Source organism: Citrus sinensis, chromosome 2 (genome assembly GCF_022201045.2).
Source record: "Citrus sinensis cultivar Valencia sweet orange chromosome 2, DVS_A1.0, whole genome shotgun sequence".
Taxonomy (NCBI): Eukaryota; Viridiplantae; Streptophyta; class Magnoliopsida; order Sapindales; family Rutaceae; genus Citrus; species Citrus sinensis.
This window is the reverse complement of record NC_068557.1, coordinates 25,772,148-25,797,864: the sequence shown is the minus strand read 5'-3', so window position 1 is coordinate 25,797,864 and position 25,717 is coordinate 25,772,148. Positions and strand designations below refer to the sequence as shown.

General features: G+C 34.1%; 2 protein-coding genes across 3 annotated transcripts; one reads left to right on the top strand and one right to left on the bottom strand.

Moving 5' to 3' along the window:
* Positions 1-7,894: 7,894 nt before the first annotated feature.
* On the bottom strand, positions 7,895-10,836 carry LOC102618095 (hypothetical protein). Its single transcript, XM_006468636.4, has 3 exons — positions 10,653-10,836; positions 8,743-8,951; positions 7,895-8,319 (listed from the first exon to the last, which is right to left on the bottom strand). The coding sequence occupies exons 1-3, from the start codon at positions 10,761-10,763 to the stop codon at positions 8,046-8,048; spliced, it is 594 nt and encodes a 197-aa protein (XP_006468699.1). The 5' UTR covers positions 10,764-10,836; the 3' UTR covers positions 7,895-8,045.
* Positions 10,837-18,170: 7,334 nt separating this feature from the next.
* LOC127900456 (uncharacterized) lies at positions 18,171-22,652 on the top strand. 2 transcript variants are annotated; one of them, XM_052435577.1, is made up of 3 exons: positions 18,171-18,707; positions 18,819-21,320; positions 21,469-22,652. In XM_052435577.1, exons 1-3 carry the CDS (start codon positions 18,318-18,320, stop codon positions 22,372-22,374), a joined length of 3,798 nt encoding a protein of 1,265 aa, XP_052291537.1. In that variant the 5' UTR covers positions 18,171-18,317; the 3' UTR covers positions 22,375-22,652. The 2 variants fall into 2 exon arrangements, with proteins under 2 accessions (XP_052291537.1, XP_052291536.1); XM_052435576.1 differs by having other exon boundaries at positions 18,171-21,320.
* Positions 22,653-25,717: the final 3,065 nt, after the last annotated feature.

The window sequence follows — 25,717 nt, the reverse complement described above, 5'->3', positions numbered from 1 at the left end:
CATTCTTACAGTTAGATATTTATTCTTTGTTTTTACAAAAATAACAATATTCTTAATATTATTTGATTTATATTTAAAAAAAAAGATGATTTTAATAAATTCACCAATTAACCAATACATATCAAAATGAAAGAGCTAGTATTTTGTATACCCATACAATAATCTTACTAATAATTATTTATAAATAGATCAATAATAAACCAACTTAAAGCAATGTTTAATACCATTGCAATAATCTTACTAATCATTGTTTATAAAAAATTAATTTCTAAATTAATCCTAAAAGGAAACTAATAGTATAAAAATTTAGGTAATTTTTTATGTTACTTTTAAGGTTAATTTAATAAATTATCATTTTTTTTCTTTTCATTAACATCTCCAAGAATATTGTTGCAAGGGTATTATTGTAAAAGAAAATAAAAGTAATGGTAGAAGTATAACATATTTAATAGTATAGGCGTCTTGAGGTACTTTTTTAAATATAGGGACTAAACAAACACTTAAGAAAAAATATGGGGACTAAACTAGTATTTACTCTAATTCAAACACGTCATGCCCTACTCACATATTTATGAAACTTTTAATCTACACATCCTTGTAAATTCCAAAACGATCTTCAACTGAATTATGTTAAAGTGCTTTTATTTACTGTTTACAACCCAGATAATAATCTTCAATGAAAATAATAACAATCCTAATAATAACGTTATTCTTTTCAAATATGCTCATTTTTCTCTCCAACTTTTAAGCTTTTGTAAAGTTTTTCAATTTCTTAACGATCTGCTCAATTAAATCCACATCCAAATTAAGTTTTATCTTATTCTGTCAATAATATTATTCTTTACCCTCATGCCATTTACCCCCACCTCACCTTCCCCCCAAAAGAAAAATATAAGAAACAAAAAAAAAGACTATTTTTTTCTCATTTTTGCCTTTTTTTTATTTGAATATTATATACAATACAATCAATTCCAACATATTATAAATGTATTATCAAAGTGTAATATTTCAAAATCCGAATCTAAAGTATACAATTGAAGCTCACTGAAGCCCTTCATAAAAATTCACTATCACAGTCATCGAAAAGATTCAAACCCTTCACCTTAGAATTAAGGAGAGAAAGTGCCAACCAACTTAACCAAAAGCATAATAGAATCGTCTTAGTATAGTTCTGACATAAATCATCATAATTTTTATGATATATTAAAGTTTTTATTAAGCGTTTAAGATAGGATAATAATATATTCTATGTGTATTAGATTTAGGGATGACAAAAATCCCCACGGGGACGGGTACCTTTGGGGATTTTTCCCATTCGGGGAGGGTATGAGGATAATTTCATACCCAATTTCTTATTCGAGGAAGGGACGGGAAAATTTTTTTACCCAATTTCTTATTCGGGGAGGGGACGGGGATGAGGTGGAATCCCCATCCCCTACCCATTTTCCCATTTTAATTTTTAATTTAATTTTTATTTTTTAAAATTACTAGTAAATAAATAATAAAATTTGAATTATAAAATTATAAGTATTGGTAAAAATAAAAAATATCAAAATATTTATATTATTAAACTTTTAGGCCTAATTAACTAATTAAAGTCCTAAATTTTTATTTAGGACAAAAATACCGGACATATTCTATTAGCCCAAAACTTTTGTTTTAATTTTAATATTCATTAAATATTTTAAACTTAAATCTATTTTTTATTTATCTTAAGTCTATTTATTTATTTATTTTTAGATGTTATAATTGCCCACAACAGATCACAATTTTAATATCTAATCTAATATATTATTTGCTCTTAATTTGTTTCGACTTAACTATTGTGCTGTAAAGGGAATAATCCACATTTATAAAGTGCCCACGCCACCATTGAAAAATTAATTTTGAATCTAAATTTGATTTTATTTATAACAATTTTGTATTAGGCTATTAATTTGTTCATGATAGTTTGTATCCCTTGCATACTGCGTTACTTACTAATTTAATGTATGTGATTTTTGTAATGGATATTAATGTAAGATATATTTCGAACTTTACTTTTATTTGAATTTTTTATTTTAATATGATTAACTCAAAATCGAAAAAAAAATGTATTAGTTATTCGGGGATCGAAGACCCTTGAGGATCCCCTGTTATTATTCAGGGAGAGAATGAAGATTCTCTTAAATAATTTTGACAGGAATGGAGAGGGCACGGAAACATACGCAAAATATTGGGGGTGGGTACCGGGAGATTGGTCCCCTCCCCTCCCCTCCCCATTGCCATCCCTAATTAGATTAATGGTTGTTTTAGACGAGTGTCAAGAATTAATAATGATAAGTTTTTAATTGTTAAATTGTCCTCAATGACGAACATATAAATACTGTCCTATTAATAATTCTTTTTTCGAAGTTTTGAGGTAATCGAAATTAAATATATATTATTGTGATTTTTAAACAAAGTTCAAGGGTTTTAAAACAGATAGATTAATACTTTCCCTTTTTACCTAAATGCTCTAGTTACGACGTAAATCAATTATTAATTTATCATGCTCATGAGAGTCAAAATGCAGGAATTCAGTTGGTTTAACGACTGTAATAGCGTTCAAAAGTTAAGGGGGGAAGAAAAAGGACTGTGATAGGCTGATCAATGTTTGGTAAAAGAATCTATTTAAAGGAAAATAGATTTCAAAAATTTAAGAATTGATTTCAAAGAAGCAAACTAAGGCACGACATGTGATTGAGCTTGAGCGAACCAGTGGTGGAAAGATAATGAATCAACTTGCAGCATTCAGAAAAATTAAAATATAATTTTTTTAAAAAAAGGAAAAAAAACGAAAACGTACCAAATGCATCAAAATGACAAAACCTTGAAGCAAGCAATTCCAAAAAAAGATGAAAAGTTGAACCTCAAAATCCAACAACGTCTGAAAGCTTTTTTACTTGTTAGGATTATCAAACACCAAAAGCCGAAACTGTCACTATCTTATTGACACTACGTACTGAGGAGGAAAAAAAGTGGTAAAAAGAAATAAAATCTTTGTATTATCGCAGTGAAAATTCATGAATCTCCGTGACAGTCAATACTATTAACACTGTCTGGTGTCTTCAGACTTCACAAGTGTCCAAAATACATATTTGGCTGCAAATGCTGCTGCAGCTGCTTCTTGTTCTTCATCAAAACTCAAAAAGAGACGCGAATTATTAAGCTAAACAACAATAATACATACAGAGATTCTTGCAATACAAAGAAGCTGGCTACTGGCTAGCATTGTGTAACACGAGAGCACTGTAAAAGGAAAATAATTCTCAGCGGCTATACACAGCATGATCGTTCTTTTTTTTTTTTTACTTTCTTTCTTTCTTTCTAGCATTTCAAAAGATTGAGGTACCAAAATACCCTCGTTTTTCCCCCTAATATTACGACGCAGATCAAAATAATATCGCGGAAATGAAGAGAAAAACGTGGGTATTTTGGAAATAACATCAACCAATAACTCAAAACATAAAGAAAAGAAAAGAAAAGAAAAAGAGAGATATGTGAATAATAATAATTCTACTAACTAGCTAGTTGTGGAGGGGATCTGGGCAACTGGGAACTCTTCGTTTATCATCGGCAATTCCTTTTTCAGTTCTGCTGAAGTTAAAAGCGCTTCCACCGAAGTACTTACGAACTAAATCTCCTTCTTTGTAGCTCTTGTTATTTTTTGTGACCATTTGTTGCTTCTCCACTTCATTTGGTGTAGAAAATATCCTAATAGCACCTACCTGACAGTCACGGCAGACCCAAATCTGTAAAACGAGCATGATTATCATCAACATAGCAGCCACCATGGAAAAAGATGAAGATGAAGAAGAGTAGACGATTCGCTTGCCACCGGCAGATGACGACGACATGTCGCTAGCTGAGGCACTTTATAAACCACCCACATAAAAGCAAAAGCGCGAAACACCCACTCTCCCTCGCTCACTAACTTCTCTTTGCACTCAATCTCTTGTTGTTTTGAGAAGAAGAAATTGTGCTGACAAAAATGAGGCTTTTAATTTTGAGAATTTTTCTAGGGACAAAAAGTTCCTGATGACCTAATGTGTATGCGAGGATGAGGAATGGAAAATTAAAGAATAAGTGATGGCTAGTTTGGGTTATATGACAGCAGAGGGAGAGAGTGATAGAAAGCAGCATCCTCATCTCATGCCCCCACTCTGGCGCCCACGTGATGACTCATCAGAGAACACACATCAACGCTCAACAGCAGCACCCAGTAACGTTTATAGAGCTACCAATTTCCCATTTCCCACATTTCCATTTCTAGTTTTAATTTATATCTCCATATCATGTAATAAATCGAGTCCGCGGCGACTTTACTCGTCCTAAGCCACACTATGTTGTCTCGTAGCGTTTTTTGATTGATTGACTAATTAATGCATACATATTATGTACATTATACTTTTATTATATGGTGAATGGCTTTGTTCATTAGAATATTTTTGTTTGATATTAATGATAAATAAACTATTAGCTAGATATGTTTGTATTTGATAAAAATTTGAACTAAGAATTTTCTTTATTTAATAAGAAAGTCTTAGATATATATGTGTTTGTGTGTATCCTCATCAGTTGAATTTTTTACCACATTAATCAATTAGGTAAAAGTGAATATATACTTGTGATAAAAACCCAACAAATCTGAGAGTATATAATAAGATATAAAAATAATATTTATTTCCATCTTCATCTCCTGTGCATTGATGATGCAATTATATTGTCACAAAAAGTCGTTGGCTGGGTTTGAGAATATAGCTAGTAATATGAAATGATTCTATTTATTTATTTGTTTACTAAGATCAAAAGCATATGGGTTTTTCGCAGATCAAGGTCATCTTCAAGTTATTAGTTATTTACTGATCAAATACCATTATTCATTGACTACGTATTGTTTTAGAAAACAGAATTTATGTGCGTGGCATATAAATTGTCCATTTTGAAATTTGCATGTCGGTAACAAAGTCAAGAAGGAATATCAATAATCAAATGTGAAATATTCAACCAACAAAGTGTTGGCTCCAATGGCAATGGAGTCCCCTTAAGTGGTTTTATTGGGTTTGCTTCCCAGTTCGAGTCGCAGGGAAGTCACCTTTGTTGGGAGAACCTGTGCCGCTCGAAGTCGCAGGGAAATTGTTTTTATTGGGAGAACCTGTGCTTCTCGGTTCGAGCGGGAACTTCTAATCTGGGTTGTGATACGGACTTAAAGGTGCTTCCCACAGTTGAGGTCCTCCCCAAAATACTTCATGGTCAAAAAAAAAAAAAGAAGTGAAATATTCAAACTCTGTGGGTCTCATGGTGAGAGAATGTCTATGAGTATGAACAGTAGCAATGGACATTAATTTCTCTAACAGCATTTACTGCTTTTTAATTAAACATTAATATATATGTGTGTGTATGTGTGATGTATCATGTGTTAGTTAATGTAATGGTAGGTTAGGGTTTTTTATTAATAAAAACGACAGCGTACGCTGCACCATGGAAATTTGATTTAAATAAAACAAGGAAACATGGGATGACAGCCAAAGAGATGAGGAGTTGGCCGGGAATCTCGCGGCGGTGTTCGCTGACTGACCTTTCTCTTTCTCCTTGACGTATGTTACAAGGAAATTGAAATCAAGTTGTGTCTCCAAACATCGTTCCGTACGATCCCGTCTTATCAAATTTTAATGCAATCCTGTGATCATTTTCTCTTTGAAAAATTAAACCCATTTGTCTTCTTAACATCATTCTGCTGTTCTAGTGTATAATTAATTTCTTTTTTCTTTTTGGGAAGAAAAAGCTCTTAATCTTCACTTTCAAATCAATACATCTTTATTTGAGACAATGGTGTTTAATATTGATGGTGACATTGTGAAATTTGTCATGCTAATGACCGAGCAATGTCACATGCTAATATGGCATAATACGTATTAGCTTTTAATTTATTTGAACCGTATATCCCATTTTGATTAATATATGATTAATCCTTCCTACTGAATTATTTTTTTGTCGGCAAAGACGATGCACAACGAGATTGACCTTCAAAGAAGCTAATTTAGTAGCTTGAGATCTTCTTAACACATTTAGTAAAATCTTTACCGAGTCAATAAAGATTAAACACGTAAAAAGAGGGGCACATAAATATTGTTAACTCACCCTTTTCTCCCCCTTACTTGTTTAATATATTTAATCGAGAAGAAACAGAAAAGTTGAAATTATTGTCCTTGATTAGTAATTAATAGGAAGGTACGACCAATATTCAAGGAAATGTCATTTCCAAGCAAAGATCTGACTAGACCAGGCAACAATTAAATTTTATTGTCGCATAATTGCATCGTATGGTACTGGTCATTTATTTTATTTATTAGTACTCGACGGTACAACAAATCCGTTGTCCCCTTGCGGTCATTTCTGACCAAATCAATTGGCTCAATGAAGAAATTTTGAAGAGAGAGAGAGAGAGAGCGAGAGAGAGAGAGAGAGAGAGAGAGAGAGAGAGAGGATTCATTTCTACGCTATTCACATAATAAACCACAAAGATTCTACATTGCCAAGAGAGTTCTGTTGCGTAGTAAGACATCTTTAGCATGTTCGTTCAATAAGATTTTATTATATATACATATTGCACTTCGTTGTTTCCTTTCTGACCTGTATACAGATGTGAAAAATATGCAAAGTTTATAAACTGATACACATTTTTCATGATTGAGTATATCATACAAATCAGAAGTTGCTGAGTTGTATTAAGGAGGGTTAAAAATGAAAAAAAAAAAAAAAAAGCCAAAGAAAAGAGAGATGATGTTCCACTAAAATCAGTAGTAACCAAGCGATATCGAAAACAAGCACTTTTTTCATCTGAGTTTGAACTTTAGTGTTCATTGTACTGGGAAGAGCATAAAAAGAAAGTTGGTTTTGTTTTGGTCCGTCTCTGTCCCTGAAAAAAGAAAACAAAAAGCCAATCTGATGATCCTTTACAGAAAAACTTTTTAGCTTATGCTTGGACTTTGTACTCCCCTCGGTCTTGGTGTCCTACACTATTCCATTTTGCCCTAATCCTAACTTGAGTTTTAATCCCCTTTATTATTACACTTGCCTTTTTCTCCTTGGCCTCATTCCTCCAATTTTAAGTTTTCGCTCTTGCCCATTTCTCCTGAGTCCTGTGCCATCATCTTTTCTCTCCGAAATTTGGTCTCTTCTTGGGGGGTTTAATTTGTTTCAACAGCATTATAACCCTGGGACAGTTCACAGTAGCATTTATGTATTTCTGGTTTTTCTGTTTGTACATAGCTTTTGTACATTTTGTAGCTTGAAATTGAACCATACACTCAAGTAGCCAAGTGGCCACAAAACTAGGAGGCGCAGGGATGAGATGTGCGCTGATGCTGTCATATTCAAATGATGTCGAAAGAGAAAGCTGTTTATTTGGGCATAACCATGTTTGAATCTAAACATTCGTGTCAAAACTTTTAATATCATTTTTTCTTTTTTCTTTTTTCTTTTTTTGCATCAAATAGATTACCCCCCTGCTTTTGGTACAAGTGGGTAGATATAATGTAAATGCTTAATTAAAGCAGGAGGACTGTTTCCATTTGTTATCCAATGTTTTATTCAAGAGTATGGCATTCCTTTTCTGAAGCCTGCAATACAGGTCAATGTATTTATTTTGTGTAAATAGACTAATATAATATTGTTATTTTATAATTCTACAGATACTTTAAAAAAAATTCCAAAAAATTTCTTGCAGTGGCTTTCTGGCACCAGCACCGACAAAGTTGAGAACTTGCAGGCGTTCAGATGACTTAAATTTTGAAGTACATCAAAGATCCAAGAAATTGATGGCAGAGATTACCACAGAACTTTCTCACTCCAAAAATCATAACGCCAAAAATAGGTATAAGCAATCACAATAACACTATATATCATCCCTGGATAATCACATTTTATATCTGATGTCAGTAAACTGCCATAGTACAATCTTCATCACAGACTCATAAAACATTAAGAAACAAAATTTAACCGTCTAGTTCCATCTGTTGGTTCTATGCATATCCAGCCCCAGTCATACTAACAGTCGAACTTGCACGATTTGCCTTTCGAGCTCCCTGAGCAGCAGTGGCCTTGGTGAAATACATATAATAGTAAACATTGAGAATCATTGTTGCAACCACAAACACTGCTGCTGCAATGAAAACACCTTTTCGCAATGTTTCACAGGTGATGTTTTGGGCATAAATCATTGACCGGTATTTGGTGTGATAGGCATTTTTGGTGGCTCCTGCAATTAGGCATGCTTCTGCAACAAGAAAAGCCGCCCTGCAGATAAAGACTATAATATTAGAGTTTTAACATCTTAAAAATTTGGTGTGCCCGCAGCATCATAGGATAGTTTATCAACTTTATGATGAACTATTACAACAATTTTCAATGAATATGATTTGATCCCATTGGCACAGTGGGATTCGAAACAGTGGTCAACTTCAAAACTTATTGATAAAACTCAGTCAAGAAAAAGTAGGAGGGCCAAGAGCAATTCTTCAAAGTAGGAGGCCCAACTTTATGATGAACTATTCAAGCACGTATGAACATACATGTACCCAAGAGCAGTTCTTCAAAGTAGGAGGGCCAACTGCATTTCTATATCATAAAAAGAGGGATTTGCTTTAATCCATGTTATCAGATGAGGTTTCCTTGTTGAAGAAAAATGATAGACTTTACATGTTAAGTTTAAATTCTCACCATGACGACATAAAATAGATGATGGTCCATGCTCGATTCCCGCCTGGGGCTAAAGGTCTCCCAAAACACATGCACTTTGTCACACCCATCAGTAGAGATTCACTTGAAAGAAGAAATAGAAAAGCACCCACTCCATAACCAGTTGCAACATCTGAGCTGTAGACACAGTATGTGGCATTAGATTGATCTGGGACCGGCATCATATGGCCCTGTCATGCAGAAACAGCATGCACCATAGAAGTTAATTTAGATAATAACAAGCTAAACCAATCATAACTATCAAAATTCAGCACAAGTTTTTTGGATTATGTTGAATCAACCTTAGATTAAGCCTAAACAATGCTAAATTGCAATGAGAAAGCTTAATCTATGGAAAATCATATTACACCACACTAGTTTTGAATCTCTAGTAGCGAACAGAGGACCTGACTACAGTTGGCCTACCAAGAATATATAAAGGCCTGCCGAGGTTCACTCCCTCCAAAAAAAGAAAAAAAGTCTGGAAGACAGATAGGCAGTAGACCAACTTTAACCACCTCGAATACCATTTTAAGGTACACTAATATTTTTTGAATTTCAGATATTTAAGGTGGTAAAACATTCATTTTCTGTCCTGCTTATCGGACTTTCCTTCTAGTGATCTGATAAGCCACCATTTGGCCATTTCTACAAAACAATAAAAAAAAGAAATCTTGTGAATGTAACCCTAATTGTTGGATTAAGTCCCCAGCATAACTAGACGAATCATGACCGGCTACATTGGATATCAACAACAGTGGCCAGGCAAAGGGTAAAAAGCAAAACATGCACTCAATATGTTGGATGGTGACTTAAAAAGTTTTACGATATACTATTGTTATAGTTGAGTTAACAAGCAGAGCCACATTGAATGACAGAGGCACTGAATTGATATTTGGTTCGCGGCAAAAGCCAAACCTTTGGTATACTAAAAGTATCACAGAAAATATTTGCAATCACCTGACGATCTCAGATACAACTTTGAATAAGAATTAGGTTCTCTTAACTTTTGAAACTGAAAAGAAAAGGAGTACTAAACTAGTTGCTTTTACGTTCTATGGCAGGTTATAAGTAAAATTAAACAACATTAAAATATCCCCTATTTGCACACACACACACACACACACACACACAAACTTAATCAACTTTATGTTTGATGCACATTGGAATTGAAGATTCTGAACTCAATCCACATATCAGCAATACGACTAAGTTGATATTGTGTCTCCTCTGTACATTAAAATCTTTTGATTGGACTCTGTGCATAATAATCGCTGCTGTGAATGAATTCATCCGTGAAGATTAGCATATATGAACACTTTTGTGACTGAATATATCCAAGGCTATTCCTCATAGAGAGATCAGGAGTACCTCGGAATATAATAGCAATGGTAGATGAATATAAAGTAAACACATTTAGTAACACAAGGCACGCTTATTAGTTTGGTGTAACCACAATGCTTTAATTATACTGCAGGTAGCCTAGCAGGTGATTTATAATTATAATGCCATTACAGGATGCTAATTGATGACCCCAGCTAATGGTGTTCATAAGGAGCAAGAGCAGACATTTGGAAATATATCTATCTAAACATTGCAAAAACCAGCACTTGAGATAGAGTAGAACATCAAATTTTTAAGCAAACTTGGCAATATAAATTGTAATCAGCCCAGAAAACTCCAATCCGTCTCAAAGGCTTATCAAAAACTCCTAAAATAAAAAAACTCTAACAAACAAATCGAGCATCTACCACGAAATTCACAAAACAAAAACAGAGATCCACCCACATACATACACCAAGGAGAATACAAAGCAAAATCTGATACCAAAACCCTAAAGTTCAGTCATTTTTTTTTTTTTTTAAAAAGAAGAGAGTAACGAGCGAGCTTACAGTGCTTCGTCTTCTCTCAGCAGCAATGGAGAAGCCAAAAGCCACCAAGCTTAAAATCACCACCAAAATATGAACCAAAGTCGAGCCTTTGCCTTCTCCTAAGACTCCCATTTCTTCTTCTTACAGAGCTGATGAAGAAGCTGAGTGACCAGTCAGTGGGAAGTGGGAACTGTCTGTCGTGTTAAAAAACATGTTTATATATAAAAAAGAAAAAAGAAAAAGAAAAAGAAAAGAAAAGCAAACAAGTGAAACGACTTACTTTTTACGCGCAAGTAGTGGCACGAAAAGCAGGCGGAGTTAAGGTTATGCTCACGCGAACCTATAGAGCGTTCATAACACTATAGAGGTAAAATGTCGCGCGTGTTCTACACGCGGATGGTGGTGTGTCAGAGTGTGTTTTTGGAGTTGTGCACTCCTTTCCTTTGACTCCTGCCTCCGGTCACTTTTGAGTTTACATTTTCCGTTTAATTATGTGGGATTATCCATCCGGTGCTTGATTTGCTATTTGAGTATGATTAATAGATTTTAATATATATTAAAAATGATTTTATAAACAAATTAAGATACGATCTTCCGAAGTATTTTTAACGATTAAATAGAATTGTATAAACAAAATCATAAAATAATTTGGACTTGACGCCATCTTCCTAGCAGCTTTTTGTATGAATTTTTTTTCCTTATTTTAGATATGGATTTTTTTTTAAACTTGTAATTAAATCGATTTTTCAAAACACTTTGAATGAACCTATTATTATTATTATTATTATTATTATTATTATTATTATTACTATTAGTTTTTGTAATACTAATAAGAAGAAAGAAAAAAGAAACCGAAAAGGTTAGGGGGGGAGGGTTGAACAAGTGATCGCATGTTGAAATCTAACGGCAAAAGCAATTTGAAAGCGGAAAGCACGGGGATTAATTAAAATAAATTGCGAATAGAAAAGAGAGGCAATAAACAATTAATTTCATAATTGAGATTTGTGTAGTGGCCGGCCAATCGGGTGATGGCCTATCAATTTATTTAGCATTCCAAGGAGAGGAAACGCAGTAATTAACAACATTTAGGCTGCAGTAGAAATTTTGGGGAATGTTTGGGCATTTGTAAGATAGATTATCACTGAGGTTAAGGATTATGGCGCTATGCGATGAAGAAAGAAATCCTAAGATATCAGAGGGGAGGGGAAAAAACAAATAAAAGAAAAATCTTAGAGAAGAAAAGAAAAGAAAAGGTGTCTTGTCCCATTCTTCTGTTTCGTTTACATTTTTCCTTTTAACCGTCGATCGTCTTGGGATTAACATATATGATTTTACTTCCCCTTTTGAAATCTCTATTCTTTTCTTGTATCATATAACAAAATGTACCTTGATCACTTATCATCAAATGTTCTAAATGACAAATTAGTTAGTGCGGATTTAAACGACTAATTTGGTAGTGAAGACGAGCGACATGTCGTCTATTGGGGCTGGGTCACAGATGACAGATGAGTACTGATGACGGGATGAGAAAGTCTGTGATCCTTAGATTAATTATGAACAAATTATTCTCTCTCTCTCTCTCGGTGTTCTCTATTCACACCAAATGACAGAAAAGGATATTGAGACTTGAGAGACAATGAAATTGAAACCGACAGTGACAGTGTGGTGGCGTGGTCATCCCAAAGAATAGAATTTTGTTCCCTTTTGTTCAATTGAAATAGTGACAGATTATTCTTCCCTTTTGTTCAATTGAAACAACAGTCCATCAACACAAATCTAAAGTGATAAAATAGGATGACCATGATCTGGTCTTTTCTCCAAACCTAACAGTGTTTGCCGTGCAGCTTGAAAAAAAAAAAAAAAGTCAAAGAGAAAATAAATTACAAGGAGGTAAAGTTGTATTGAAGTATTTAAAAGTTATTTGGTGACTTCAAGCATAATATTATCTCAACCGGATGGTGACTGACCTACGAGTAGAATTTTCGTGAAAAGACGTTTAAATTGAGTCAATCTTATGATAATTCTTGTAATCTCAAGCATATTACCACAATAAGAGGTGATTGTGAGCATGATTATCATGAGGAGATGTTTAAATTGAGCCAACCGAGAGCAAATTAATTTAATCAAAACTACCTTTCGGATTCTCTTTGAAAAATCAAAGGTTGAACATGATCTTCAAACCATCATTCCGCAGTCGAGGGGGGAGAGGATTCTAATCTCTATAAAACTCCCACATAATTCAAAAGGTTAAAAATAAATAAAATCTTATCCGTTTTCATTCTCTACATTTTCTCTTCTTACTTTATTTGTTTATTTTACTAAGTAAAGAAAGATTTCTGACTTTTCTTCATTCCTTGTAGTAGACAGCCAAACACTATATTTTTCCAGTAACCCCATGAACTAACTTGAAAAATTAGAGGATTAAGTAACGCTGAAAAAGATTTCGGCACCTCTTACCCCTTTCTGTGGTTGCAACTGCTCGCAAACGTTCGGCACGTTGTCCCTGGTTTCTGATTGTAGTTTTGGGCATTGGCGGAACCATCTCTTTGCATAAATAATATTCAAATTCTGACATTAACATTTGATTGCTAGCCCGCACGCTGACTCGACCAAATTTTAATTTGAACAAACCCCATGCAAGAAAATTCATCACAACAACCATATGCAATTAAATTAAACTATTTTAATTTCCTCTTATCTTCAATTTCTTCAAAACGAATTAGTTGTGTTTTGGTAGCTTGTGTATTAATTTGGCAGTAGGCTAGCTTTTGAGGTAGGTAATCATGTTCGTAAACTGAAACTGAATTCACAAGTCTCAATGTTTATGATTGCATATATAGTAAGATTTCTAATTTAAAAACCTGTCAGATTAATAACCAAATGATGGCCTATACGTGATTCTTGCAAAGTCACCTCCGAACATGAAGATATTGCGACATATATAAACAAACAAATAAATAAAAACTTCAAACTTTCATATTAAAAACTCCAAGAAAAAAACTCAGAATAAGGAAAACTCTCCATCTGTCTCTCATGGATTCGGTGGTACATCCTTGATACTCTTCAAGCTCCAAATATCATCATCCCAAACAACATCACTGAAGAATGAACCATAAGCCTCGACACCCCATATTGGCAGTGAAAAGTAACCCCATGACATCTGCTCATCCACAACTTCTCTTGTTAACATTAATGACAACTCATCCCAATCCAACCAATTCTCCTCCACCGCCGGCGTCGATTCATCTCCTTTTTCAACATCCTCTTCCACCTTCTCGACATCGCTTTTGTTAATCTTTTCCACCATAGTTGTATCTTCTGCTTTTGTAGCAGCAGCAGCAGCAGCACTCATATTTCTTTGCCTCGTCATTTTAATGTCTTTAACTTCGCATACTAATAAAAACAAGTTGGCTACTTGAAAATGCATGAGACGTTTATCTTACAAGAGTATGCTCATAAACTGGCTGTATATTTATAGCTGGGAAAATTAAGAAAGAAAGTAGTAGAAAGGAGAAGAGGTATTGGGAATTGGGGTCAATTTGCATGCATGTTGATGAAAGCAGTTTTGTGAAATTCTATGAGCTCATATACACATGCCACTTCTTGTCCAGATGTCCCTTTGGCATGAGGGTCATCTCATTTGGACTAGTGTTCTGTATGATGGCTCCGTTCAATGAATTTTTAGGTGATCAAGAGGCAGGAAGTGAGAAACAGATTTGTCATTTATGAGCCGGAGCCTGTGAAGTCTATTTCAGTTAAATAGCCCAACCCAAATTTGTAGGGGCCTATCATTTGTATACCTAACGGTTGGCACTTCGGTAAAAACAAAAGCTAAATTTATCTATTAGCGGCCGACGTTTTCAGAAAATGAATGTTATATTGTTTTGCGTATGTATCTGTATAATTGCTTGCTCATGAGTGATGAGTGACAGAAACGGATTAATAGGAAATAGAAAGGGCCAGATAATTTGTAGTCTGCTGGTTGGTATTGAGATGTTGCGATTTAAAAATTATAATTATAAAAATATTAATAATGTGTAGTAAATATGATTTTTTAATAATGATTTCGATAAAAATGATAAAAGATATTATAAGTTTTTCATCATATAAATATAAAATAAAATAAATTTGTTTTTTAAAATATAATAATTAGTGTTTATCAAATATTTTAGTATAATTACTCAACTAAAATACTAAACAGGATATGGTATAATATCTATATAGGCATTAGATAAGATGAAAAGGGATTGACCCTTGAACCTCAAGACAATTGTAGACTAAAAAAGGGAGCTCGAGAGAAGTACAACAAGACAGATTTATGAAATGAAACCATTGATTAATTTGGTGGACAGACCATGATGGAGCTCCCCATGGGTCATGGCCCAAGAAAACTCAGCATGTTGATGTTTGCAATTGACAAGAGGCCTTCTCAATGCGGGAAAGCTCACAGCATGTATGGGGGTGGGTTGTATGGATGGCAATGGGGCAGATATGGGTTGGATCTACTATGTTCCAGATTCAAATCTATAATAAAAATTAAGATCCGTATCTGCTCCAGATCCATCATGAGTCCATATTTTTCGTTCCATATCCAGATCAAAAAAAGAAATAAATATTTATATCTGCTCCAAATCCGAAAAAAAAATTAAAATCCAAATCTGCTCTAGATCCGTCATAAATTCTAAAATTCAATAATAAAAAAGGAATAATTTTTTAGATTGAAAATTGAAGGCTAAAATGTATTGATAACAAATAAATTATATAATTTTTCTCAAAAATATAATAAATATTGTAGCTTATATTTTTACACCAAAACAACAAATAAGAAAGATAATAAAATATCATTCAGAAGTAATTGCAGGAGTAAGATCAATCTAATATTGTATTGTCTCATTCATCATTCTAATATCCACGATACACCTACCCTCATTCCTACAACATTAGATAATGACATATAAATTAAATATGATTTATATTCAGTCCTTTATTATTTTTATTATGACCATATTTGACTAAATATATGAATGACTATATTCCTTAAAAATTATTTGGCCAATATAATAAAATAAATTGCCAGGTTATATTACTTGGCTTGCAATTTGAATATTGCATGTACATGCTTTGGGGCTGGCTAACCTTTAAATTTACAAAACTAACCTTTAAGTTTTAAGAGTTTAAATGCATGGTAAATACTACTAATATGATATGAATAAAATTTAGTATCATTATAATTCCACAATTGTTAAGAAACTTTTAAAATAAAATAAAATTAAAAGATGAGTGAATATGGATATGAATTTAGATATTAAGATAGATCCAAATCTGCTCCAAATCCGTCTTAGATCCGCACATCAATATCCAAATCTGATCCAAATCCATTTTAAACCGATCCAAATCCGATCCGATTGGATTTGGATCACGTGGATCTTGGATCAGATCCAATCCATTGCCATCTCTAGTGGGTTGTGCAGGAAAGTTGTTGCTCACACCTCTACCTGAAAAAAAAAAAAATTAACGACTTTTCAAAAGGGTGTTTGAAGCATTTTAAATTTTTATAAAGACTCAGGCATGTCTCACCCTCCATTAAAATAAATGTTATGTTCCCTTTGATTGCGAGTTGCAACTTATCTAATTCTTTCAACCACTCAAGACAATGACTACATAATGAGCATCATGCCGATCCCATAAAAGGATCGGTGAAGTCTACCATTGCAGTTCAACATCAACTATATTTTGATGAGGCTGGGGATGCACAAGGACATATAGAAAGTGAGGTCAACGAAGTGTCCGAATTTAATCTTTCAGCTAATGTAAACTAAAAGTTTATCAAACTTGCCAATTATTATTCGGGTGATGACTAGCCGTAATTATTAACATTGGAAGACAAAAAATAGACAAAATTACATAAATAACAAGTTATATTATTATGTAAGATTGGATCCAATCATATTCACATTTATAATCTTAATAACCATATTGTTTATGATCTTGTTTACCCATTTATGCTCTAGTTTTAAGTTTTCTATTCATCCACTTGTTGTCCTATCGGATGAATTGTCTAGTGTGAACAGATACTATGAAAAGTGAGTTTACTAATACATATTTTATTGTATTAATTACAAGTCAAGATTTGAGAGATGATATTTGCAAGAAAATTTGTGTATGGGGATTATTATCAGCAAGATAATAAACCAGTGGATATTCAGTCTGATATCAACATGAGATGGCATTTTACTGGCTGCTTAGTTAACTATTTGGCTGAAAGATCCCACATATGTAATTGCTGAAGGAATTGGTACAATTTGCGGCTCAGTTAACCATTTGGCTAAAAGAAGATATGTAGTAGTAAGAGAGAAGAGAGAGCAGCAACTGGAAAAGGGAAGGATTCAGATTCAGAATTTATAAGAGCTTCCTTCTATGTTGCATAATCACTTTGCAAGATCCTTTTATTCATACATGATTTACATTAGAGTTGGTAGTTGATTTGAGTTTCGACAGAGAAGACTTGAACTAGCTAGCTCAAATAGTTCAAACTCAATTGCATCTGAAATTCTATAATATTCAGATTGAAAAATCCTTTAGAAGGAGTCTAATCCAGCTAGCGTTTCTGCAAATTAAAATACTTTAAACCGCCTTTTCAGGGATACTTTTATATTTCTGAAAACTATTTGAAGCAAACCCTCGTTCGCCCTCCTCCCTTAAAACAAACGTCATGTTGCCACTCAAGACAATGACTGCATAACGAGCAATGGTGCGCTGGTGGATCCCCATAAAACGTTATGTGATATTCACATAGATAGTACAATGACTACAACAAGTATAATATCCCCTGTTGGAGATAATTTAGTGCGCGCAGTCGGTCGTGACTAACTCTCATTTGGGGTATCAGGCCCCACAGTAGAGTTCCCCCTAATAAGGGCTCGCTCTGCATGCTGTTGTGCACCATAACATGTGCCACAGCGTACACTAGATTAAGTTCCTCTCTCTATTTGTATTATTAAATTTCTATCACTAACATGGGCAAATCTAAAATATTATAAATAGAAAATGAAACAACCAAACAAATAAGAGTAAGGATATTTTCTTGGTAATATTCCGGGAGAAAATAATTTCTCTAACGAGTATAGAAAAAGATGCTCTACTCTTTACTATTGTGTACTCCAAAATTTCAAGATGATTGTTGTTTTCAACTCCACTAAAATTGAAATAATTAAAAAAATCCACTCATAGATCTTTCTTCCTCCTTATTTTATTGTGCAATCACAAACCAACCGCATTAAATAAACATAACCTATCACCAACTTGCCAAAACGGCCAAATACATTGCATGAGCTTCGAGACAAAGTCTAAAAACTTTATTTAACATCTATTAAATTAATCATACTGATGTAGAATTTTGGGACAGAGTAAACTTGTTCCTCCCTTGGAGTATTTATATTCAATTATGTTGTCACCGGCTAACTATAAATAAATATATTTATAGAGCAATTTGCGAAGGATTAAAATTTTGGTAATCACCGATTTGTGTTAATTATTATTATTAATCGGGGGGATGGGTTCATGTGGCTTGTGACTCTGAAGATAGTGGTAAAATCAATAAAGTCAACCATGGATTGGTGGTAAAGATGGGTTTCTGGGAAGAATATTCAAACTGATTAAGACACGTTGAGGAGATTAAATCAATGGATGAGTTTAAGTGATGTTGTAGGCTTGGTAATCCGTAATCGAACTTCAAGTAAGACAGAATCAGAGAAACAGAGAAACAGAGAGCCAGAGATGGAGACAGAGCGGAACCCTATCCACGAGCACCCTTTAACACTCTGTGAGATTGAGGACGATAATCCTCCTTGCCCTGTCTGTGACTGGCGATATTGTTTCGACGGCTCCAATTGCGACGACTGTGAGTTTCATCCCGAGAAATGCTCTGCTTGCGACCGCCAACCCTCCGGCAGTTTTTACTTCTGCAAACAGTGCTGGCCCAAGTCTCCTTTCTTTCATAAGCTTTGTGCTGAACTACCACGACAGATCCGGATCGCCTTGCGTCCGCATTGCGTTTTACGCTTAAGACAAGAATCTGTTGGTCCTGATATGCCCTCTTTCCTGAGTGATAAAGCGTTTGATTGTGATTATTGTGATGAATCTCACAAAGACAATCCGTTCTTGTGCTGTGACTTCTGTAATTTTCAGATTGGTGCCCCATGCGCAACAACTCTAATCAAATATCATCGAGGTCAAGAAGAGCACATCCAACATTTCAGTCACCGGCATCCCTTGATCCTTTTGGAGATGGAGTTGGAGGCGGAGGATACGAAATGCAAGTTTTGCTGCAAAAACATCCACGGTAGCCAGAGCTATTACTGTTGTGGCCCGTGCAATTTTTATATCCATAAATCATGCAGTGAATTGCCGCAACAAGTCCGGCATCCATTCCATCCGTGCCAATCTTTGACACTCCAAAACAATGATCTATCGGAGTGGTATCGTTGTGACGCATGTCGCTCCAACATTGATCTGGGCATGCGTTATCGGTGTGATGATTGTGACTTCGATATGCATCCCGAGTGTATGTCCCTAAAGCCAAACGTAAAGTACCCAGCACATCAGCATCTTCTTATTGTAGTGGAGGATATGTCCTATGAAAGTCAGTGCCATGGATGCAGTTTAGACATTGAAGGCACTTTCTTCGCTCGGTGTATTGAGTGTAAACTCGATTTTCACGTCCAGTGCGGTCCTGCGCCCTCTCTGCCGCCAACTGTCGTGCATAAAAGTCACCGCCATCCACTCTCTCTCATTGATAAATCTGAAACACTCGGGACAGACGATGCCACTCATCTTTACTGTGATGCTTGTAAGGAAGAAACAAACCCAAGCTATCCCTGCTATGGTTGTAGTGAATGTGATCAGTACTACGCACACGTGCGATGTGTGATAACCGAGATACATCTAGATAATACAGAGAGACATGAGCATTTCAGCCACGGTCATCTCTTGGTTCTTCTTGAAAACGAGAGGAATGATGATATCGAGTGCCATGCGTGCGAGAATTTGATCATCCAGGGCCACTCAGCATATGGTTGTGACCCCTGTAGATTTTATCTCCACAAATCCTGCTTTGAGCTGCCAAAGGTGATGAAGCATATATCTGATTCACATTATCTTACTCTTCAGAATTCTTCATTTTCAGAAAGATGCACAGCCTGTGGTCAACAATTAAAGGGAAATGCTATATATCATTGTGAGACGTGCGACTTCGATCTGGATCTTGACTGTGCTTCACAACACCCTTCAATAAAATTAGATTGGAAAGCCAGCAGTGACGACCATGATGAAAATCGAGATGGCATTGGGCACTACAGTCATTACCATCACTTAACCGTTCTAGATGTGGGCGATGCCGAATGTCAGTTATGCCACAAAAACATCCATGGTACGAGCTATGGCTGCACCCCATGTATGTTTAATATACATGAATCGTGCGCTGAATTGCCGCAAGAAGTTCGACACCCATTCCATCCACGCCACAGTTTGACAGTCCAAGAAAATACGTTTCAGAGTAGATATTTTTGTGATGCGTGTAGGTTCGATGTTAAACCAGGCTTGCGGTACCGGTGTGACGAATGTGACTTTGACTTGCATCTCGAATGCCTGTCTTTGAAGGCAAACATAAGGTACGAAGACCATCAGCATCTTCTTATCCTAATAGAGAATATGTCCTGTAAGAGCAAATGTGAAGCTTGTCGTTGTGATATTGAGGGTACTTTCTTTCTCCGATGTGTGGAGTGCAAACTCAATTTTCATGTTCAGTGTGGCCCAGACTGGTTACCACCAACTGTTGACCAGCAGCATCACGACCATCCTCTTACCCTTACAACTGGAACAATTGTCAAAGATAATGATGGTGATCTTCTTCGCTGTGAAATATGCAAAGAAGAAAGAAATCCAAATCACCCCTCCTATGGTTGTGTTGAATGTGAGTGCCACGCACACGTGCGTTGTGTTATCACGGAGGTACCATCTGACGAAAGAGAGAAACTAAATCATTTCGGCCATGACCATTGTTTGTTTCTTGTCGGAAATCAGAGGGATGATGATGGTGTTGTGTGCTATGCATGCGAGAAATTAGTTCGGGGCCAGCCAACATATGGTTGTGATCAATGCAGATTTTACCTTCACAAATCTTGCGCAGAGTTGCCGAGGCAGATCCAACATGCCCTTCACCGACATTCTCTCATTCTTAAGTCTCATACAGACGAAGGCACAAAAGAAGACCATGAATGCGGAGCTTGTCTCAAGAAGTTAAGTGGCTTCTTTTACCAATGTGATAATTGTTTCGTTATGGATATTGATTGCGCTTTATCACAATTCGGCGGTGATAAGCATCGTCTTACTGTCTTTGAAAAGATACAACACACTCCGAAATGCGGAAAGTATATATCTACCACTCACGGTGCATTGAATTCGGATTGTATGAAATGCAAATTCAGGGTCTACCTTTTGCGTTCTCCCCTGCCGCCAGCTATTGAAGACAGAAGTCACCAACATCCGCTGATCCTTACGGATAATGTTGCTGATAAGAACTATTATACGCAAGTTTGTGATGTTTGCGAGGAGGAAAGAGACCCTGAGCTATGTGTATATTATTGTGCAAAATGCGATTTCATAGCTGAATTTGACTGTGTGGTTTCTGAGGTATGCCTATGCTAATTATCCTTTAGAAAAATCTTTAATCTTGAAAAGTTGCATTCGGTCTTGTTTTCCAAGAGCATTATCTTGGTTTCGTTAAGCTAGCTTAACCAATGTGTATCACTGTTTAACTTGCTTCTTGAAATATGTATAGGTATTGCTTGCTCTGCAGGAACAGCCCCGAGATGTCCCGTTCAGAACTATCAGTAGAAAGACTAGTAATAAGGTCAAGATCAGTGAAAGGATAACCTACCAAAATATACAAAATTCCTTCACAGATGAGGAAGATGAGAAATGGGAGGAGATAGTAGAGGCTTTCAATGAGGAAAAGGAAGAGATTCTTGAGAAGTTTTCTGGAGCCGGCCATGAAGCTAAAGTAAGCTCTTCATCAAGGAAGTTTGTTTATTCCGATGAAGATTCGGATGAACACTTCCTACAGCGTTTGGCAGTTTGTTCTAAGAAGGACAGAGTGCGTTTACTGGCAGATGAGGATTATAATTCTGAGGTTATCCAGGTGGGGGGTTATAAAACCATTCCAAAGTTGGCCGGGGTTCTTAAAAGCTTGCTTGACAAGTATGGCGATATCGGCGCCAGTTGCAGTATAGCCCAAGGGCACACAAACTTGAAGATGTGCGTGATGGTGAATTTCTGTTCGACTGTGCACAGCATGTGTAACACTATGATTCAGGACGTCAACTATGGCTTACTCTACACCTGGTGGAGGCACTTCAACATGGCTCACCGAACAGGGTTTAAAGTTGAATTTTTCTTTGATCGTTTGAGGAGAATTGCCCAAGCTCGTTATAGAATTGATAATGATCAATTGCGTAACAGCCCCATTAACTTCCGCTATGAGGAGATGGCTAAGCTTTCTAAAGAGATCGATGGACTAGCTGGAGAGATTGATTTGAAAAAGGAAAACTTGGAACTACTGAGGAAGCAAATAAAGGATGATATATCTAATATTTCTTACGAGAAAAAGAGAGAGGCTACTGAGGAATTGAGCAAAGCCAGGGAAATTGGGATTATGAAAGCAGGGATGCACACCCAACTGCTGTGACCCTGATTTATTTATCATTCGGCTTTTATTATTTCTGTTGAATTGGATCTGGGAAGATAGAGTTTTGTTTAAAGAGCTAGATGGCCGTGGTTTTCTTAGTTACGAGTTAGTGTAATTTGTTTTGCAGTATATAATATTCGTCTAATGAGATATGTCATGTGATATAACTAAACAGTGTACATCTGATGCTTGTTAAATTTTATCGTACTCTAATGTAATATGTAGGGAGAAATTCACTTGTGCTTTGGGTCGTTTCCATTCAGCTTACTTGGATGTTCGTGTTTCCTTGGGTGAATAAATATTGCTCTTTTGCTAATTAGTCTTTTTCCTAGCAAGACAGCAGGCAGCAAGCGGACGTGGATTTTTCATGGAGCCGGGGCGGGGAATGGCTCTAATGGGAGGTCGTGAAGACTGAAGAGGATGCCCACCCCTACTGAGTTTTGGAACAGGTATTTTCAGCGGTCGAAGCTAAGCGTATTAAGGTTTCTTTGATATGCTTTTTCAAATAAAGCTCATCTAACTAGTGTTTTTACTAGTAGAACTTTTATAAATAGAGATTTTATCAAAAATATTTTAGTTGTTGGTTGTCAATGAGAACTTTATTAAAAATTATAAAATTATTTTAATAGACAAATTTTTTAAAGTTAGGTTATGAAAGAAATAAAATAAGATTGTCAAATAAATAAATTGTATTTTAAATATTTTAATATTTAAAAAAATAATAATCTCTACTCCTTAAATTTTAAAATTTAAAATTTTGCTAGTAAAAATAAAATAACTTGTTTAATTTTCAAAATTTCTATAAAAAATAATAATAATAAAATTTATCAAATTTATAAAATTAAATAAAAATTTATGACTATTAAATAAATCTTAGTAAGCAGATACTAACTCAACAACTATGATGCTGTAATTTTTTTACAGTATCAATAATATTTTTAATTGTGTACCATTGGATTTAATCAATGGTACACAATATTTACAGTAAAAATAAAAATAAAAACAATGGTAAACGGTTAACATGAGTGGAGAATTTTGTAAAATAACAATGACCACCCTTAGAGTTTGAAACAATTTTACTTAAATAGTATATTTTATTTAAAATTACTTTTCACCCCTCCTTTAAATTTGTAATATGATAATCTCTTTTAAATAAATCTTCCAAAATTAGTTACCATTAAGTATAAAATATAATATCAAGTAGGTTATTTAACACAAAGGCTTGTAATAATTTGTATTGTATGAATTTAATTACAAACCATTAATACCTAAACAATAATGATAATAGAAAGCATTGCAATAAACTATATGAGTCACAACAAATGAGAAATATTTTATTCACCAATTATTATTGAAAAATATATATATGTCTATGTAACTATAGAGTGAGAAATATTTTGATTTAAATTTTTATCAAAAAATTAAACTATTTATTTCATGCAATTCAATGGTGGAGGATATAACATTATGAAATGTTGTTTTGACTTTCAATACCAACCATTAGACTATGAGATATTAGTGGCTCAAATATTGTGCCAAAATTTTAAGTTAAAGTATCCCAAATCATCTCTTTATAATGGAAATATAAAAACATATAATGATTTTTTTCCTCATTTTGTCTATTAAATATTATTTGATGTAATATTTTATTTATTGTCACTATTAATTATCATAATAAAAGTAATGACTCTTCATAGCATAAAAATTTTATAATTACTATCAAAGAATAACAATAAAATAATCTTTCATGATTCATAAACTAAAGTTAATTAAGAATATGTGTTAGATTTAACTTTTATGAACTTAACAAAGTGACATTTGAAAATAAAATGAAAACAAGCTTGTGAAAGTTAAATTTTATAAGACTGAGATAATTTCCTACCATGTCAATAAAAATCTAAAAATATAAATGATTTTCTTTCACTTTTTTTCCCACGTAAATATTATTGGAGGCAATATTTTATTTATTGTCACTATTAATTATCATAACAAAAGTAATGATTCTTAATAACATAAAATTTTATAATTACAATAAAAGGATATCAAAAAAATAATCTTTCACGATTCATAAACTAAAGCTCATTAAGAATATATATTAGATTTAACTTTTATGAAATTAACAAAGTGATATTTGAAAATAAAATGAAAATATATAGGCTTATAAAACTTAAAATTCCTACCATGTAAGGATATTAATTGTAAGATAAATATAAAGTTCAGAGAATAAGTATGTTAAATGGGTGTTAAAAAAATACATATTTCATGATCAATTATACAATGGCCCTTATATATTATATAAAATAATGAGTATTTTAATATACGATATTAAATTTTATTAAAACATGTAATTTTTATGTTACAAGCAATCTCAACAATGAGTTTATTAATGTAACTATGACATTTACTTAAGTATATGTACTTAGTTGTGTTATTTATTACTATTATATCATATATAAATTTTACAATTGCAACTTATTTATTTGATTTGTGTTAAATAACCTACCATTATATTTTATGCTTAATGGTAATAGATTTTGGAAGATTTATTTAAAAAAGATTATTATATTTCAAATTTAAAGGAGGATTGAAAAATAATTTTAAATAAAATATGCTATTTAAGTGAAATTATTTTAAACTCAAAGGGTGGTCATTATTATTTTACAAAATTCTCCACCCACGTTTACCGTTTACCATTGTTTTTATTTTTATTTTTACTATAAATATTGTGTACCATTGATTAAATCTAATGGTACACAATTAAAAATATTATTGATGCTGTAAAAAAATTACAGCATCATAGAGGAACCCATATCTTCCATAAAATAAATAAAATGGACGTCCTGATTTCTCTTTGACGGCTGGCATTTGAGTTGCAGCCCAACCCAACCTAAGAAGTGTTACTCAAGCAACGTATAAAAAGAGATTGACCCCTTAATTTCATGAGGGGTCTAATGTTGGAACTTGAGACTACATAAAATTTAGCAAACTATATAAATTAACGCGCATAGCCGAAATTTATGCACAACCCCCATGATGATCTATTCCAGTGTCCAAGAAAACTCTCTATGGTGTCAACAGTCAAGAGGGCTCATTGGATGGAAGATGGGACTTGGATTCTTGTTGGTTGCAGACAAAGATTTTCGCGATAAAAGAAGATTCTACTGACAAAAGGAAAAAGCAAATTGTTAAAAGATAGATACTAAATTGATAAGTCCCTTATTTCTTGTGAGGTGCACAATCACCCTCATCCTCTTGTGGTTGATTTACTTGCATTAGAGCTTGTAATTGATTGAGTTTAGACAGGGAAGATCTCAATTAGCTCTCTAATTGTATTGTATAATCA